This window comes from Lissotriton vulgaris, chromosome 5 (genome assembly GCF_964263255.1).
Source record: "Lissotriton vulgaris chromosome 5, aLisVul1.2, whole genome shotgun sequence".
NCBI lineage: Eukaryota > Metazoa > Chordata > Amphibia > Caudata > Salamandridae > Lissotriton > Lissotriton vulgaris.
This window is the reverse complement of record NC_141693.1, coordinates 136,370,406-136,390,815: the sequence shown is the minus strand read 5'-3', so window position 1 is coordinate 136,390,815 and position 20,410 is coordinate 136,370,406. Positions and strand designations below refer to the sequence as shown.

General features: G+C 43.5%; 1 protein-coding gene across 2 annotated transcripts in view; it reads right to left on the bottom strand.

Moving 5' to 3' along the window:
* SARDH (sarcosine dehydrogenase) overlaps nucleotides 1-20,410 on the bottom strand; it is an 850,014-nt gene that overhangs the window by 643,978 nt on the left and 185,626 nt on the right. For both annotated transcript variants that reach the window (XM_086921071.1, XM_086921072.1), the window contains exon 7: nucleotides 105-209. In XM_086921071.1, coding sequence (XP_086777197.1) covers nucleotides 105-209 — 105 coding nt within the window. The remainder of the gene's footprint in view (nucleotides 1-104; nucleotides 210-20,410) is intronic.

Sequence of the window (20,410 nt, the reverse complement as noted above, 5' to 3'; positions counted from 1 at the left end):
ACAAAGCCAGCATAGCTTTTTTTGTACCGCTTTGTCCAAAATCCTTCGCCTGGAAACATTCGCGTCTATTTCTGTAGGAAAGAAAGCAAGTGCGCCCCGCTCACCTCTTCCCAGAATATGGGATTGGACTCGTAGCCACCCACGGAGAGAGCGTCGCCCTGGAGACGGAGATAGACCGAAGCGTCGTGGTCTCGAACATTCGGCATATTCTAAAAATAAAGAAGGAACTCGTTAGGAAACAGCAAGCGGGGCCGGCTTCCATCTGAGGAGAGCGGGCTTCACCGCCCCGCCTCCCCAGCACTCAGTCAAATGCCTCCACATGTCACAATAGTCACCATAGTCAGTGCATTTGTGTAGAACTGTGTGCATACACTGGTGCAGCTTCACAATCGACCACAACTTGCATCTATGCAACACCACAACATTGTAACTAGTGCAATTCTTTCCATTTTTATCCAATAAGTGGTATTTCCAGATATGGGCCGCATGCTCACTCATCATACCTCGAGCTGCACCCCTCTGATGAGGCCCAGGTGGGCCGACCCTGGTCCGAGGGCCCTTGTTCTGCCATCTAGAGGGGCCCTAGCTTTGCAGTTCAGGCTGGACTGTCCAGGGATGAGCTGGGCCAAGACTTATTTGTGTATGGCTGGACTCTGCAGTGGCACAGTGGGTGAAGCACAATAGAATGGAGTGTGGCCCCAGGCGCTCCCAAGTGGCTGAGATGAACTCGAGCATTCCCTTCCGTCATTTTGTTGCTTATTGCGGAAATAAAAGAAAGACACAGCTTCTAACCATCTAGAGAAGTTTCCAGGCAGGAGCTAGCATGCAGCAAACCCCCTTCGGGTGAAGTGGGCGAGTGGCAATGGCGAACGAGCAGACGCCCCTATCATTGTACTATGGTATGGGTGGACCAACTTCAGAGATGCGTGGGGGAGGCTGCACTAGGAATGAACCCTCCAAAGCTTTTCATTCTTTCAAGTTCAATAGAATCAGTACCATGCCAGTGGGTGAGAAGAAGCGGTTTACATTGTGGTGCACTTCCGAATATGTGGTCACAATAAATACACATTCAAATGGCGTAGAAAGCCTGAACTGGTTGCACGGGGAGTTGAAAACTGACTTTAAAACAAATTGCTGGGTTAAAAGGGATGCCTTTGACAAGAGGCAAGGAGAGTTATCTTCATGCCTCTTTCAATATAACACAAACAGATCTTTTCACAATCAGCCACACACTCTATTAGAGCGAGGTGTTACTTTCAGGGAAGTTAGGCTGAAGTTCCAGGCCTCACTGTGTTTTTCTAGGCTGCTTCTTGTTTTTTTTAAAAGAAATATACAATCCACCTCTTTTTCTAAATTTCAAATTGGGATTTTCCTGGGTCTTGGTCTATCAATCTGACCACATATGAAACTCAATTTACAGTGTCCCATACAAGTCACTATTGATGTCCAGTAGGCAGGCGTTCCACTGACAGACATCGGACTCTGCTGAAATGCGTCTTGAGCATAAAGGGGTGGAGGCGGAGGGTAGTAGTCTAGAAGGATGGAGAGGGGAGATAGAGTTGGAAATGTGGAAACACTGCTACAGTACAGGGTTGGAGGGGCCAGTAGACGTATTTTCCAGGAAGGCTGAAGGAGGTGGAGGGATCGCAATTTCCATCGGCAGTGTAACCAAGCATGGGTTTAAACCAAGCCAAGAAAAAAGAAAAACATTTTGTCAAAAAGACCTTTTAAACTGTTGGGAATGGGTGGGTTTGGGGGAGGGGGTGGTGTGTGGATTATGGGCGGCCCAGCACACTTCTGATCACATATAGGCCATGGAATTGGAAAGTTGTTAAATTTCAGCTCATCCATACTGTATGAATAAAATAAAAGCAAACATTTCCTGTTTTGTCTCCAACTTTGTCTGCCATGCACCATTCTGTTCACAGTGACTGTGATTGCCAGCATTCATCGCCTGTAATAAACACCTCCTTAATCTGACCTTATCTACCCTCCTCCTTCTGACACCCTGCCCTTCGTACTACAGCTCCCATCCCTCTGCCCCATTCTGTGGTCTCACGGGGTGTATTAAGAACTTTCCATGGCCCATGCTCTGTCTTCCATGCTAATCTCTCACACATCCCTGCTCACCTTTATAAAAACATAATGTGGAGGCTGCTAAAGGTGGTTTTCCAGGAAGGCTCCTCCACACATTGATTATGTGCACTTTAACATTGTTTCCTTAATTGCTGAATGGCTTGAATGTGTCCCTGCCCTACATCACACCTAAAAGCTCTCCCATTGGCTCCTATTAAAAGAAAGAATGACTGAAAAGTCACTGTCTTGTGCCAGCTTGCTCATGGAAGTCTCACAAAACTGCTTATCACTTGCCAGCCCACCTCAGCCTCAGGTCTGCCAGTAGTTGCCGATTGTCATTTTGTTGACCAGATTTCACAGATACAGGAGATTCAATGGTGGATTTGAGCTGATCTGTGTGGATTTCCTGATGTCTTCAATTTAGACTGAAAGCAGAATATCTCAGATTCAGCAGCTCTTTACAGATCCACCTCTACACTTTGACATTTGGATAAAGAGATCTTCTCCACTACATCCATCCCCAGGTGTACCCTCAGTCTGGCCAAGGCACCCAGGAACAGGCGGACACCTTCTCCATCATGGCTCGTGCTTGTTCAAGGTTTTAACATTATGTGGGGACATCTCTCCAAACATTGTCCATGTTACTTGGGGGGGGGGGGGTCAACAGGTTGCACACCACATGGTTTCAGCAATGGGCTGATTTGCAGCTCACAACAGATTTCCTATGAATCTATGTCACAAAGGGCTCCAAGGACACACACAGTGTGCGTAGTAGTACATTTCAAAACAAACACAATTTTAAATTCATGTATACACCACTTTTATACATTAATATCACCTATTTATAGAGAATAGCGAATGCCATGTTTGCAGAGACGTGATTATTTACTTTGGAGAAAAAATGCATTTTTATCCAGCAAAAAAACAAAGTACATCTTTTGTTCTGCAGAAGGACCCCCAAAAGCGAAGTAAACATTTTGAATAAAAAAAAAAGTACAAACCTTTATTTCTCTAATTGATGCTGTCTTTTACAAACATAGGGATACAAAAGGGGATGATGGACGGAGCGTTTGAGCCAATCAAACACTCACCCCCAGTCAACTGATCTGGGTTTAATCCATCACCATTCTTTAGCTAACTCAGCCACCCCAGTTCAGAAATAGCCATATGCAAATCAGTCTGACCCTGTGCCTCATGGGAACAGTCCAGCCCGAACTGCCAAGCCAGGTCTTCCCTGGACCGGAAAAAAGCATCCTGGGACCCAAAGAAATGCATAAAAGCCTGTTCAGATTGATTGCACTTTGAGGCATTCCTCAGACCCGCTTCTGTAAAAGATTGTGAAAGAGCAGCATACAAGATGTAAGGATACACCTGTTTAGAGTGATGGTGGGAACTCTCTGCACAGCCCTTACTCTAACAACACTTATTGCTTGCTCCTGAATCTCTGCACCTTTGGCATCCCTCTAAATTCAACTGCATTACACAATTTATCCACGTCCTAGGCACTCAAAGCATGAGAAGACTGTAAAGAAGGTTATTTTCCAAATAATGATGATGAATCCAGAGTAGGATAAAATCCAAAGGTAGATTTATTTCAGGTAAACTTCAGCATTAACACGGGAGTGCTACCGTCTTCCAGTATGTCTAACAGCTACTGATCTTTACAACAGCTGTGGCCCTAACAGGAAAATACCTCACGAGGGATGCATCTTCAAACATAAATACGTTTGAAGATACACTCCTCTGCGAGGAACCAGCTGGAGTGACAATGGAGCGTGCCAGCTGGTTAATTGATGTAGCGGGCATTAGAATGTAGATAAATAAAGAAACATAAAGGAAAGACTATACCTTACATCATCTCCCTTCCTATAACATTGACAAAACTTTGAAAAGTATAAAGTTAACTTAAGACCTATAAAAAATCTCTAAACTAGAAGGAATAGTATAAATACAATGAGTTCTAGACGGTCTAAACATTGCATTGGTAGAAGTGCCACTCTAAACAGAAACAGGACTAGAATGTAATATGGCCCTAACTGGAAGTTCGCCCACGAAGCTCGCCCACGAGAGATGCATCCCCAAACATAAACACGTTTGAAGATACACTCTCCCGCGAGAATGTAGCTGGTGGAACATAGGAGCGTGAAGTGGAATACACAACATAGTAGAGAGCGTGATGAAAGAAGTAACAGAAGAAAAACTATACCTTACATCATCTCCCTTCCTATAATAACAAAATTGAAATGAGTGAGGTTAGCCTATCTCAAAACCTTAAGGAAAAAGGGACAATTACAATGAGCCCTTGAGTTGAACAGGAAACTTGCAAGGAACATGCAGAACATGAATGTCATAGAACTAACTACATAACAGTAGCATCATGTCACAGAACACGTTACATGCAGAACATGAATGTCATATAACTCATTACATAACAGTGGCATCACGTACGAAAAGGAATTAAGATGTTTTAACCATAAAAATGCTTAAAACATGAAAATCTTAACAAAAATCCTTTGACACCGCCACCAAAAGACAAAGTGTGTGCTCCAACCAAAACCCTAGGTTTCTCAAACACCCCCAAAGAAGCTAAAGTTTCTATAATTGAACAATACCTCCCTGCAGAGACTCATTTGAAACTGAAGGTAAATCTAAGGTGTTAATATTAACATGTTGCATATCAGATTCTAAGGGAACCACATCAAACCCTGAAAGAATATCATGTTGACTATGTTGATCAAAATTCTCAAATGCTGACACAGAACTAACTTGTACGGTAGGTCTGGCCCTGCACACATTATTAAAATGACCAAACTTCTGACAGTTCGTACACTTCTTCCCTAGAGCACTACACATGGGACTGTTACTGAGATGTGTTCTTGACCCACACCTGAAACAAAATGTATTATTACCTCTCTGCTGAGGTTTACTAAAACTATTCTTGAATGACACTGCATTAACAGAAACATCATTCTGTACAAAGTTAACAGGAGAAACATTTTCAAACATAATACTTTTTGATGAAACAATGCTCCTTTCGATACTTTTGGCCATATCAACTACTTCAGCCAATGTTGGATCTCTGCAACTTAAAATCCTTTCTTGAATTTTTTTATGGCAACAACCATAAACAAATTGATCCCTGATGTAAATGTCTAAATCAGCTCCAAAGTTGCAATCAGCAGACATGTTCCTCAAAACTGAAATGAAATCTTCCACGCTTTCCTCCAGGTTTTGCTTTCTTTTTCTAAAATTATAACGCTCCAGAATGACATTTGGAAGTTCCAAAAATTTCCTATTGAGTCTTAGAATTGCATCTCTGTAAACATTCCAGCCTTCGCCTCTTCCTGACGGTGGAATTGAAAGGGGTAAGTTATCGTAAACTTCTCTACCAGCTCTCCCCAAGTGACTATAAAGAATAGCAAGCTTCCTTTTTGGAGCATATTCCTCTGCATCAATCGCCACTAAATAATTCTCGAAGCTTCTAAACCAAGTTTTCCACGGTTCCACAGGTTTTCCATTAACAGGCAAGAATTTGTTCAGAATAATTACCTGTTGATTATTAGCCATTTCTTTTTATTATTTTTTTAAATAAATTGTATTGAAAATAATATAATTTGTAAATATGCAACTCTTGTACTCTTCCTTTCTTATAGCTTTTAACTAAGCTTAGTAGACTTTAAATCAAATGTAAAATGTCTTTAAAATTGCTGAAGATGTAGTCTTTAAAATGTTAAATATCTTTAAATGTTAAATGTCTTTAAATGTCTTTAAACTGCTGAATGTCTTTAAAATGCTAAACTGCTGAATGTCTTTAAAATGCTGAGAACAATATTCCAAGTCTTTAAAATGTTAAAAGTTTTAAAAATGCTGAAGGTCTTTAAAATGTTAAAAATAAAAATGTTTCACTTTCAATTTAATATACTGTCAGGCAAATGTACTTTCAATTTTATGCAGGTAACGGGCCTCCTTTTTCGTTATGACAACAATAAAAAAAAAATGTAACTTTTAAAATGCCCGGAGACTGTATTTCAACGTTCTCATTGAAATCAATTTCCTTACGTTTTTTATAAATCCTTAATACATTAAAAAGGAAATCTTTTACATACCATTTCGTAGTATAAGTTCTTGTAATGAAATGTGAACCCAAGTGAGCGCTTCCACAACGAGCTTCAATTGAAATAACAATTTTATAACAGAAAACGAGCGCGTTGTATTTTTCCTTGAAATGGGCTTCAGGGATGGTAAAGTTAGTTGCGTGACGATGTCATCACGTTTAAATCTCACGAGATTATCAAACTCTGAAGCTCCGTGTAAAATGAAGGAAACAGACAAAAATGCGCTGCCAGGTGAAATCTCTTCCGTTTTCTTCCGTTGAAAGAGGTAAGAAATAAACACCAGGTTCACGTTAAAGAAATGCGTGGTAGAACAAATTAATCCTTGGAATGAAAACCTTTCGAGGAGTGAAACAATCCAAAGATTTAGTGAAAATGAATCCCACCCTCGTCGCCAAATGTAAAGAAGGTTATTTTCCAAATAATGATGATGAATCCAGAGTAGGATAAAATCCAAAGGTAGATTTATTTCAGGTAAACTTCAGCATTAACACGGGAGTGCTACCGTCTTCCAGTATGTCTAACAGCTACTGATCTTTACAACAGCTGTGGCCCTAACAGGAAAATACCTCACGAGGGATGCATCTTCAAACATAAATACGTTTGAAGATACACTCCTCTGCGAGGAACCAGCTGGAGTGACAATGGAGCGTGCCAGCTGGTTAATTGATGTAGCGTGCATTAGAATGTAGATAAATAAAGAAACATAAAGGAAAGACTATACCTTACAAAGACATACACACCACCAGAGATTCACAGCACTTGGTTGGTCGATGTGCTGGGAGAAGAGTTGAAATACACCTGCACCCTTCCCCCCTCCAGCAGAAGCACCTCACTGACGTGGACTATGAACACCACCATAACACTGTGTTTCAGTACTGCGGTGCGAGGGGGGAGAACCTCTAAAACATTAGCATTGTAACATGGTGGAGAGTTTTCCCTTTGCTACTCCATCATTTCATTTTAATGCAGCAGTGAAGAGAAACAAGCCTATGGGTTTTCAATCCATGAACTCCTTTGGTGAAGAACACAACATGTGACCAATCAAATGCTATGTTCAAGGTAATCAATATGTGGGCGGAGCTAAATCCCCTCTCCCAGAAGTGCTTATTAGAGCTCTTTTTCGGTTGATTACACAAAGGTTCAGCGACAGCTGCACGGTCAAGATTGACCTAAAAAAGTAATGCAGGGTTATAAATCTAGGCAATTTAAAAAGCATAGTTTTAGTACAGCCACCATATGTAGTGCAAAAAAAACTTTAGGCAGTAATTGCTTTGAACTAATGAGGGACATATCCATGTTGTATGTTAAGGATATCAATAGGGAAAGAGGGTATTTACAGTAAGTCTAATGGGAAACGATTTAGATAGTACATGTTTATACTGAAAAACAGGCACGCACATGGTCCTCACGACCAATATTGGACACCTATATATTAGAACATCTAGCAAACAATGAAGAGTTCTCATACAAGAGGGTTCAGCTCCTGCGGTAAGTGGGGTAACCCTAGATTAGATGGCCAAGCGATGTGGAAGCTGGGATAGCAATGTCTCCCAAACTGGAGCAGTATCTAAGAAAGGACTGGGGCATTACAGGTAAAGTAGAAATATCCTTCAGAATGTAACTGCGTTACTGGTGAATAAGCACTCATGGAGGGATACAACGACATGCCAGTAGGGAGAGGGGGTATTACAATGTTAAAGCTCAAGGAATGTCATCTTCGGGAGGTGAGAAGTTTTGTTTTTATATTCAGACTAATACTAGTTGCACAGCCCAGCAGCATTAAAAGAGGAGTGATCATGTCTCTCACAGCTTCTCGTCTGCAGAAGTTTATAACTATAAGGCATGAATTTGAGAGGAAACAAAGTTGGAAACTCCCGCAAGCACTGCAGATCCGAGAGGACTACGGAGAAGAAGTCACTCAAAACCAAATACATAGCACTGAAATAAACAGTAATAGTGATGTCTTCATTCTCAAGCAAAAGATAAACACCTCTGAATTTGTCACCGATTAAATTCTATGCAAAACTATAACTCGGGCCCCCACTAGCATCTTCTCAAATTGCATTGATGACATCACCGATAACATCAAATGTTAGGTATTTGTTTTCAATCCACTGTCCCAGAATAAAGCACAAGAAAAAACATCTTGTCTTATCCAATAGATTTCATTTTTTTATTTTAATTTAGGCCCACAAAACGTCCTCAAACCCAGGTTCGGGAAAGGTATATGGACCATCTATAACATTTTAACACTCTCCAATGGAAACTCTGGCCTTACCATAACTGTGTAATATATACCTTTATATAACATATGCAGATGTTCAGAGTGGACTGTAGGAAGGAGCATCAACTCACATTGGCAGTGCTGCCACTCCCCTTCCACTATAGCTGTAGCACATAGCATGATAGATGTCCGAAGTGTAATATGCTATGTTTCATCTTCATGATTTATAAAACAACGATATTTATCAATCAATCAATCAATCAATCAAGGCATTTATATAGCGCACTACTCACCCAGAGGGTCTCAAGGCGCTAGGGGAGGGGGGTCCGCTACTGCTCGAACAGCCAGGTCTTGAGTTGCTTCCTGAAGGCGAGGTGGTCCTAGGTCAGGCGGAGGTGGGTCGGGAGGGAGTTCCAAGTCTTGGCGGCCAGGTAGGAGAAGGACCGTCCCCCTGTGGTGGCTCTTCGGATGCGGGGGACGGCGGCGAGGGAGTGGCCGGTCGATCGAAGCTGGCGTTTGGGAGCGTAGAAGTTGAGGCGGCTGTTGAGGTATCCTGGGCCTTGGTTGTGTAGGGCTTTGTGTGCGTGGGTGAGGAGTCGGAAGGTGATTCTCTTGTTGACCGGGAGCCAGTGCAGGTCTCTCAGGTGTCCGGAGATGTGGCTGCGACGGGGGATGTCCAGGATGAGTCGTGCTGAGGGATTCTGGATCCGCTGGAGTCTCTTCTGGAGTTTGGCGGGGGTTCCGGCGTAGAGGGAGTTGCCGTAGTCCAGACGGCTGGTGACGAGGGCCTGGGTGACCGTCTTCCTGGTCTCGGTGGGGATCCACCGGAAGATCTTACGTAGCATGCGCAGGATGTTGAAGCACGACGAGGAGACTTGAATTGTCTGGTCATGGAGAGGGAGGAGTCCAGGATGAAGCCCAGGTTGCGTGCGTGGTCTGTTGGTTTGAGTGCGCTGCCTAGTGCGGGGGGCCACCAGAAGTCGTCCCAGGCGGAGGGTGAGGATCCCAGGATGAGGACTTCCGTCTTGTCCGAGTTCAGTTTCAGGCGGCTGTTCTTCATCCATTCGGCTACCTCTTTCATCCCTTCGTGAAGGTTGGCTCTGGCGGTGGCGGTGTCGTTGGTGAGGGAGAGAATCAGCTGGGTGTTGTCGGCGTAGGAGATGATGTTAAGGTTGTGCTGGCGTGCGATGTCTGCGAGGGGGCTCATGTAGACGTTGAAGAGGGTTGGACTGAGCGAGGAGCCTTGAGGAACGCCGCAGATGACTTCGGTGGCTTCAGATCTGAACGGGGGGAGGCGGACACTCTGTGTCCTTCCGGCGAGGAAGGAGATGATCCACTCCAGTGCCTTCTCCTGGATTCCGACGTTGCTGAGTCGCTGCACTAGTGTACGTTGGCAGACAGTGTCGAAGGCCGCGTAGAGGTCTAGGAGGATGAGGGCTGCTGTTTCTCCGTTGTCAAGCAGTGCTCGGATGTCATCGGTGGCTGCGATCAGGGCGGTCTCGGTGCTGTGGTTGGCCCGGAAGCCAGACTGCGAGAGGTCGAGGGATCCGTTCGTCTCGAGGAAGGCGGCCAGCTGCTTGTTGACGGTCTTCTCGATGACTTTTGCAGGAAACGGGAGCAGCGAGATGGGGCGGTAGTTCTTGAGGTCGGTGGGGTCGGCTGATGGCTTCTTTAGTAGAGCGCTGAGTTCGGCGTGCTTCCAGCTCTCCGGGAAGGTAGCGGTGTCGAAGGAGGTGTTGATGATGTCCCGCAGGTGGGGTGCGATGACATTTTAGTGCATAGTTAGACCCACTGTGTGAAGCAGTGATGATCTTGGATATGATGCAGGTCCTGAAAACCCAGAACATGTAGCTCAACTAATGCAAGTTACCACCAACGGGGGCAGCCCTATTACTTGAACCGGGGGCACGGGAAAGACTAGAATCCCAACAGAGGTTCAAGTAATACGCTACCACCGAGACGCCCTCGTGGTTTGCACAGCTATCCAATGGTACACATGCTCGCAGCTCCGGGCTGGTAAATGTAATTTTACACCTTTCACCTATTCAATTTCGATTCTATGGGGTTTGAACTCCCTGCAGTGGAATTAACGATTCCCCTTCCCTCTTTTTGTTTCAGTTAAGATTTTTCCTGATAGTTCTTGTGAGCGGTGATTGTGCTGTATCTCCCCATTAAGAGAGGGACTTTATTTTCTCCGATATCCCTCGAATATATTTATGGCCTATCATTTTATTTAACTTTTCTCTTCATTTTGTTGGGCACCGTTTTTGGATTATTTTTCTTTTATCCTGTAGTATTTTGGATCGATTCTTATATGGACTGAATGTTTCCTTCCGTGACCTCAGGAGTAATTAATGTTGAATGAGTGTTGACCCTTATTGATTTAGTAAATAAGTAGGTCGGTTTTTGAGTTCTCTAATCTACAGGCTTTCTTGCCACGTTCAGTTATTAAATACACTAAGGCTGGACTATAACATACCTTTTCTAAAGTTTCTCCTTTTTAAATATTTTTTTCAAGTTTCTTCTTCTTTATTAGGGCATCATATGCTAATATGAGCACCTGGTTGGATCTCCTTTTTCTTGTATATTTGGAGCTTCTTGTTTTTTCCATTATTATTTGGTTCAGTTGTAGATCACTAAGGTCTGCATGCATGACACTGATCTCTGATCTTGTGCTATGCTGGTTGTATTCTAGTGAATTTGTATATATCAATTGTGATACCCCTCTCAGAAACCATCGCCGCGAACTGATCTGAACCGAAAATAAGAATCACGCTACGTGGGTAATGCAGCGCGGGATGTGGATTTTTACTAGAAAAATTTCTTTAGGTGATCTCAAGGGAGGCTTAGGTCTCCAGAGCGATGTGGGAGTCACAACGATTTTCCGTTTTCCCTCTTCTGATATAGGCCCCAGACTTGGCGGAAGTGGGAGTGAGTCTTCGAATGCGAGAAGGCAATTGCAGTGCGTAATTTGTAATAAATATATAACTTACAAAATAATAAATGCAGAGGCCAAAAGTTTTTCTTAGGACCCAGTTGCTGGTGTTGCAAATCAAAGAAATGACTGAAAAAAAGGCTGCCAGATCTTGCTTCCACGTCGTGGCGCTTTCTTCCATCACCCTATACTTCATGTCTTCTTATCTCACTCTTCCCTATAATCCATGTCTATTTATCTCTCTCTTACATATAGTTTCTATTTATTGCACTCTTGCAGGCTTGCTTTCATCCCTGCTTCCTTCCTTTGTCAATGTTGTCCTACCATCCTCCTCAATCTTTCCTACTTTTTCTGCCCTTCGCTCTTCTGCTCCAGGGCAAAGTCTGATGGCGAAAGATAACCCCTGTTCCCCAATCATGAGATCTGGTCCCCAACACATGCAACCCCACCTAAATTAAGCATTGGCATTTTTAGGTTTGCTTGAGACAGCGCATGTGATGTCAATGGCATCTTTTGTTAATAAAAAAAGGCTTAAAATAGACTCAGAGCGGGCACATTACATACCATTACTGAATCCTAAGTTAGATAAATCAGCAAATTCGAAGGCCTGTAGCTCACCAAAGTCTAGGCGAACTCTTACAGCAATTATGACTCAGCTAGGCCTGGCGGACCTATGGAGGGAAAGAGCGGGCAGTAAAATGGGTGTTTCCTTCCGGAATAGTCGCTTCAAGCATATATCCAGAATCAACTACGCTTTGTTTAGCTACAACTTGAAAGACACCTTAATAGCGATAGAATATCTCCCATCTCATCTGTCAGACCATTCGGCTCTTGTTTTTTCACTTAGAACCGACAGTAGGAAAGAACACCCATCTTGGTCATTTGACCGGACACTCCTACTTGAGGAAGGCGAAGTTAACTTCCTGGTCGCAGAAACAACTGCTTTTTTTAAAATAAATCTTGAATCCTCTTCTCCGGCAGTGGTCTGGGAGGCCGTTAAGTCCTTTTTAAGAGGGTGTATTACTAGTAGGGCCTCATATCGGAGTAAAAAATATAAGGACATGATAGCCAGTTTGGAACAGGAAATGAAGGGCATCGAGTTGAATCTAGGACAGTCTCTAGGTTCTCCAGAGGAGCAGTCAAAATTGGCTGAGTTAAAACTCCAACTAGAAAACATTTTACAAGAGATGGTTAATAAAAGATGGAAAGCAAGCAAGATCTCCCATCTTGAGTTTGGAGAGGCCGCGGGTAGAGTATTGGCATGGAAAATAAAATCTGACCAAGCTCTGAAATACATTAGAGAAATCAAGGTGGAGGGGGAGGCAGCGCCAAGGGTATCTAATCAGGAGATGGGTAAAGCCTTTTTTGAATTCTTCGAGGCAATCTATAGTGAAGAATTACCAAATGACCAGACGGCAAGAGATACGTGGCTGGAAGGGATAATGTTTCCAACCCTCTCAACACCACAGCGCAATAGTTTTGAGACTGAAATAACGGAGGCAGAAGTAAGGGAAGCAATACAGCAGGTAAAAAAGGGAAAGCATCTGGCCCAGACGGTCTTCCTGGGGAGATCTATAAAGTCTTGGGGGAGAATATCGTCCAAGTATTGACGACCCTTTTTAACGGTATCCTTAGAGAAGGGAAGCTACTGCCAAAATGTGGGGTGAGGCCACAATTGTTCTCATACCCAAACCAGGGGAGGATGTATCAGACTGTGGGTCCTACAGACCAATATCGTTGCTGAACAGCGACTATAAGATCTTGGCCGCCATACTGTCAGCAAGATTGGTAAACGTAATTGGCACCATTATCCATCATGACCAGAAAGGGTTATATTAAAGGGCGCCATCTTTCAGACCTTACACATGATTTGGTAGGGGCAATAGATATTGCCTCAGCTTTTTCCCTTCCATTGGCCACCCTTACCCTTGACGCGGCAAAGGCCTTTGATAGGGTCAACTGGCCCTATCTAAATGATGTGTTAAAAAAGTTTAACTTTGGGAAGGGCTTTTGCAGAACCATTGCCTTGCTTTATGGTGCCCCTTCGTTGAGGCTGCTGATCAATGGGATCTTGACAGAACCCTTTAAGATTACTAGAGGTACGAGGCAGGGCTGTCCGCTCTCTCCCCTCCTTTTCAATCTATAAATTGAGCCGTTTGCCCAGGTTTTGCGGGCAGACGAAAATATTCCATCATTTAAATTTAAGGAGTGGGAGAGGCGGACAGCATTATATGCTGATGATATTTTAATCTTTACCTCGGATCCTGTATTGTCCTTCCCTGCTGTGATCCATAGGGCAGAAGAGTTTGGTAAGATCTCGGGCTACAGTATCAACTCAAGCAAGACCAAGGTCATGGCGTGGAATATCCCAGATCCACGGTTAGGCATAAACATCACCACCTCTATGCGCTATCTCGGGATCCGAATCACCCAAGACATCGGTACCATTGCCCAAACCAACTTAGATCGAGTCTCCAGGGAATGTAAGGGCTTATTGAAATCTTGGACTCACCTACCACTTTCTATAATGGGTAGGGTGAACCTAATAAAAATGTCTATTCTTCCTAAATTTATATTCATTTTTGGTGCCATTCCATTGGGGTTTGATGTTAAGATAATTGACAAGTGTCAGCGAGAGATTAATTCCTTTATCTGGAATTATAAATCCACTAGAAATGCATGGAAAAAGTTGAGGAGGAGAAGGGAGAAGGGGGGTCTCGCCCTACTGGACTTCGTATATTACGCATGGGCCTTTCAGTTATCCTACTCCAGGATGCTATTAAAAACACCATCTAATCTTCCAGAGGGGACAATGTATAAGGCCATGTTAACCGGAGCAAATCTACCAGTTGATGGATTTCTATATAAGTTTGGGAGCCAGAAATTTTTCAAGAAAATAAGGCTAAAAATGTTGCAGTCATGGGCTAAGGTTTGGCTAGCCATTAGAAGAAGATTGGGGCGGTCCTACTACTCCAATTTCGCTCCCATTTGGGACTCTCCGGGTTTACCGGAGTGCCTAAGGGACAGCTTATCCTCTCTATTAGAGGAGGCTGGGATTATTAGATGGGGAGAGCTAATGGTGGAAGGATCAGTACTACCTTGGGATGAATTACATGACCGTATAGGTCAGCATTTTCTAGATTTAAATTCATCCAGCTGGAAAGCTGGGGGAGGGCCCAGAGCTGTAAAGATGTACACTTCAGGAAATCAAGTTACCTGGAGCAGTTGCTATTGGAAAGACCTAGGGGAGGCAAGGAGGTGGCCTTCTGGTATTGGCAGCTGCAGGAGGAAACTGATGGGGATTTTACCCTTCCAGGTGAACTCTGGGGAGAGGCGACTGGCTTTCAGTGTGAGGAGATATGGTTAAGATCTTTTGCGCTCATCTATAAAGTGGTGAAGCCATCATGGTTGAGACGCAACCACCTGTTCACAGCCCATTGGGCATATATAACACCGCTGAGAATTTCTAATTTTCTCCCAGACAAGAAATGTAATAAATGCAATTTATTAGAAGCATCAGACATTGATATGTTTATGGACTGCCCCAACATCGGCCGGTTCTGGGAGGAAGTGTTGTCTACCCTGAACTCCATCTTGAATACATCATTAGTAATTTCATTGCCACTTATCATCTTCGGCTTGGAGGACAGCATTTCTGGCAAGGCTAGATCCTTTTTGTTCTATGCTATTTTGCTGGCTAGAAGGCACATTTGTATACGGTGGGTTGAGAAAACTGCTCCAACATACTCGGACTGGCTCATGTCTTTATACGAAACATCAAAGGTGGACATGGCTGGAGCTTGCAATAATCGTAACTTGGCCTTTTGGGATCTGCTGATACAATGGAGATAGTGTTCCGGGTTTTTTTTTTGTTTTTCTTTTTTCCCCCGGGTCCTATGATTATGCCATCAACACTCCCTGGACCGGGTCTGGCCTCGTTACGGTTTTTGGTCCTACAGGTTGAAACATACCTAGATGGAGTCATCTTAAAACCCCTCTTCCTCTTGGGACTTCTCTGCCACCAGTAAAATATCTCGGGTTCGGCACCAGAGATGGGCAATAACATCTTGGTTCCCTCTCTTGGTTGGGGACACGTAAGGTGGTTGGCATCTCCTAAGTAAGGGCAAGGCAAATGAGGACTTAAAAAAAAAAAGTCACTCTCATGTCCTAACTTCTTATTGGTCAGCGCTTCCTGCTTCCTTCTGGGCTTCAGTGTTTGTCCCTGCTGTGGAACATGAACCTAGCATAGATTTCTGTCCGCGGCCAGTGATTTTCTACTAGCTGTATGTTCATGCAGGTACATTTCTTTTCCTTTGCTTTTTGCCATGCACTCTTAAAGTGTATGTTCTCTTTAGTTTGACCCCGCCATCCTCCTGTTGTCTGTTGTTGCTGCTCCCTCCCTCCCTCTCCCCTTCACCTGCCTCATGTTGCTATCTCCCTCTCCCCTACACCTTCCTCATGTTCCTATCTCCCTTTGACAGCGGAAGAAGCACATTAAAACAAGTATGGGTACTGTGACCCTGCATGCAATGGTGACGGGGTCAAACACGTGGCTAAAAAACGAAATATTCTGAACGTTTTTATTGTCTATCACCTTCAGGGAGCTACATATAATATAATGACTTTTTAAATGCATTTATCATTTAAGCTGCACAAGTTAATAAGTGGGAAATACACTATAGTACTTTATGAAACCTCTATTATTTAATGCAATGCAGAGGTGTTTGTGTAACCAGAGAGCCACAGAATTAAATCTTGATTGGTGCAGTGGAGAATAGTGACTTGTGTATTTTTAGCGCTATGAGGTCCCAGCCTGTGACAGAAAGCCCTGTGAATATGTAAGTCTTTATTTTAAACTTGCATTACACTCAGTATAAGTAGAATGCTAAGAAACATACAAAACTGTTGAAGAAAAATGGTGCTTCAAAAATATAGATATTCGTAATGGCCAGAATGTACATAATTTAAAAAAATATATTAACTGTCCCTTGAAAGCATGCACCTCACAACTCAGCACTCTTGCACTTCCATTCAAAAAGAATAAATCTGTCATCACAAAGCTTCAAGTGATTCCATCAATTAAAGCCAGTACAGGCTTCCAAGCACCCTTTCCATTTGAGATTAACCAGTTGTGCACATTTGGGTTTTTTTCAGGCAAGCCAGCACCCAGGCAAGAAGGCTTCTTTAGATGCCGGCCATCGGTTTCACAGTGCAGGGGACTCACTGATTTACACTTCAGCTGAAACATTTAAACTTTCGGATTTAACTGCCCGAGGACGGTTGTCATTCCACAAAAAGTAGGGGAACGTTTTTTCATAAATTGAAAGGGTATGGGCATGTCCTGCCCCTCTGGTCCCGCCCTCTTCAACCTCTGCCCTGGCACACCCCTCCTATTGCGTTCTAGCCCATTGTCCAATGTTGCTGCTCCTTCCCTCCCACCCCCTGCCCCTGGTCACCTACCTCATGTTGCTTTTGACACCAATGTATTTGCATAGAAAGTTCGGTTAAGGAAAGCTGTTTCCATTATTCAAAGGCAAATGACCATAGTCAACACAGCACGGATTGACACAATGCCACAAATTAAAATAAAAAGCCAAAATGTGCCACAAAGATGATATGCAGCCGAATGCAGGAAAACAGCTAGTACCCGAGAGGAACCTTTTCTGTCATCTCTAGTAGACCTATCTGTACATCTGTACCTTTCTTTCCCTTTGTCTTTCTTTCACTCTCTTCATTTATCTCCACTTCCATCTTTCATTCTTCTCCCCCATGCCCTCACTTAAAAATGGACAGGTCTGTTACATCCATCACTGTGGAAAGCATTGGTCTTCCAACTCCTCCCACTCATCCCTCTGTTCATTGTAGTGTCTCCCTTCCTCCTCCCCTGCACCTCACTCATGTTGCTTACGCCCCCATACTTTTGTTCTGAAATATTTCACAGTAGCATTGGCTGCTGTGCAACAGCTTAAAGAGAAAAAAAGTGCTATGATGCGGCCAACACTGCCGGGTCATAACGATTTTCCTATCTTGGATGGAGTTCGCAGAGTTGTACTACTTGGAATTCCGCTGAATTGCATAAAAGCAAAGTGGAATTCCACTGAGTTCTGCTCGATCCGACTCAACAGCAAACAATGACCTCTCTTGTAGTGTCTAGTGAGCTGGGGGCCAGAACCGGCCCTCCAAGACTTCCTCGTCATATTCCCTGCCCTCCGTGTGCTCTGCTCTGAGGCGCTGCCCCTCCCCTCTGTCTCCTCAGCGGTGCCTTCGGTGTAGGATGATCAGGCGCCCCGGATTTGCAAGGACGGTCCCTGTTTTTCACCAGCTGTCTGTGTAGATTTAGAGAAATTTAGCTCATGTCCTGGTTTTTGGAGAGGGGGACTAAAAACGGGGCAGGTGTTTTTTTTAATGTTTTACAAAGCAGGGATAACTTGTATGGTAGATATTCAAAACCCTATTGTCATGTTATCAAACACACATAGAAGTTGGAAGCACTGTTAGGCTGGGCTTAATTTGAAAGGCATAAGCGGCAGTGACAGAAGCCCACTGCCAATGCAATGAAATGTCCACGCAGCAAATACCAAAGCTGTGTGACATTAAATTCACCTCATATCTCTTTAATCCACTACCAGAGACTCCCTGACCCTTAATCGCACATTTGTAGGTACCTGCATTCTCCTCTTGTATGTGCTTCTCCATCTTTCAGTTTTGTGTCTTTTTCCCTCTCTTGTCTAATACAGAAAAATATGTGCTGGTCCCCAACAATGTGTGCCGGTAGCCTCCAAAGGCTAAAATTAAGCACTACTATTAGAGATATTACCTATTAATAATTGCTGGATGACTCGTAGGATATTATGCATTCTCTATATCACCCAGCACATGCCATTTCACAGCATTTTGTTGTTTTGGGGTGTATTGTTGTGTGTGGTTGACTGTAATGTTAAAGAAGGGACTATGGCCCAAAGCGGGTGCAGTCTTAGAACCCTCTGCCTAGGTTACAGGAGCGTGTACTCCGTTCACTGCCAGAGCTTCCTCTGTCTCCATGTCCCTGTGTGATTCTCCAGGGCCATCAATCTTCACCCTCCCTGCCTACAAGCATCCTATCCATGTCAATGTTTTGAGCGGGTTGTGCTAGCCCAGTGGACGTCTTTACATGGAGGGGCGGCCTAGGGGATGGGATCATACAGAGAGGAGCAAACAGAGTGTGATGGGAAGGAGGGAATATGTGAGTGAATGATGTGGAAAGGTGAGAGGTGAGGAAGGGTGAAGGCCTAGAACGAGGAGAAGAGATGAAAAGATGAGAACAATGAAGAAAACAGCATGGGAGAGGTATAAAGAAGAGAAAAGAGAGGGTGTTTATATGGGAGAGGTCACAAGAAAGCAGTAACAGGAGACAGGGGTAGGAGATGGAAAGAGAGGCAGCGACAAAGAAGCAAAATGGCAACTACAAGTCGTTATAAAAAGTGGAAAGGGAGGAAGCTACAGCACATTAAGTGGACCTGTCTTATTGGCATCTTACATGCTGGCTTGAGAGCCCCATCCTCCTGCCATTTTATTTCAGGCCCAGTCACCGCCTGCTTCCATAGGGTTGTTGTCGGTCCTTCTCATCTTGCTCTTAGTCGATATTGTGGTTTGTCCTAGTGGAGGTGACAAGTGAGGATGAACCATTGTCATTTGATGGTTGCACATAGATCCATGCACCAAGTGTAAGACTAGTTGCACCCCTCATACTCCCACTGCAATGATAAGACCACAGGGCATCAACACGTTGGACTGTCTTAAAGTTCCCAATTATAGTTTTGATGGCTCTCGGAATCGCTGCTAGGGTAAACTATTCCAGGATCGCATATTCGTTTCACTGCAATTCTGTTCCATAAAAAAGATAGGCCATATTTAGGGGTTTTGTGAGATGTTTTGCTATTTACTTCAGTTCCTGACAGCATGCCCAAAATAGGAGAATTATTTGCTCAAAATAATCCAGTCCCCTTCGTTACATCCTAGGTCATGGTTACACCATGCTAGTTGATGCCTCTGCCTTCAATTACAGACAACCTGATAGCAAGTTAGAATTTTTAGGGTATTGTTATTGTGTGTGGAATCCAATGAAAAGAAAAGGAATGACTGAGATAAAGGTTTCTGCAGGACTCCATTTCATCTCCTCTTCCTCCAATATATTTTCCTTCTAAGATCATAAATATTCCACTCCTATGGCCCCATGCTTTGTGCATTCTCTTTGCAGACTAACCTGAATCAATGCAGTTAAGAAAAAAACAGACCCACTAAACCATGTAATGATCTGCAAATTCAGCTTGCTCCAAGATTTTCAGTCTGGTAAGACTGACCTACACATTATCATGATTTTCTCTTTCTCCACATTCTGTTTTACCTTGTCTCTTCATTACTAAACTCTCCACCTGTCATTTCTCCTCCATTCTTTTTTCAGAATATTTTCATTCTAATTTGACCAACCACAGCCTCTCCATTCAATCTGGGGACATCTGCTCCATCACGCAGACACCTTCTCCGTTTCCCAGAAAAGGCTCTCACTATCTTGACACATTACACATATCATCACTCCGCAGCTTTAAAGAATAATTACAAACCTTATCTAGCTCCTCTGCTTCAGATAGTCTTGATAACCCCTGGGAAATCTTTTTTAACAGCACTTTCCTTGTCACAGTTTACTTTTACTTGCTGTTTCTTTCACTGTCTTCTTGACTTCCCATCTCCTTGCTATCAAACAGCTCTGATGGTGTAAACTTATTTATTTATTTATAAAAGACCGTGTGTTGCTGAATAGTCAATGGTGGACTATGAGAAATTCCGTGACAATCGCATTCTCGTCTTCAAAGTCAACTGGATTGACTGTTTCACAAGTGTTCGCATGTTCGACTTACCCATTACCATTAGGATGGTAGGTAACATAGCCCTCCAAGTGCTAAATTTCACTTCTATACCGAAACACTACCATGTCCTCAAACACAAACTGCACTCCATGGTTTGATGCTAACCATGGTTTGATGATAAGCACTCCACTCTTGCAAAGATAGAGTGACTACCACT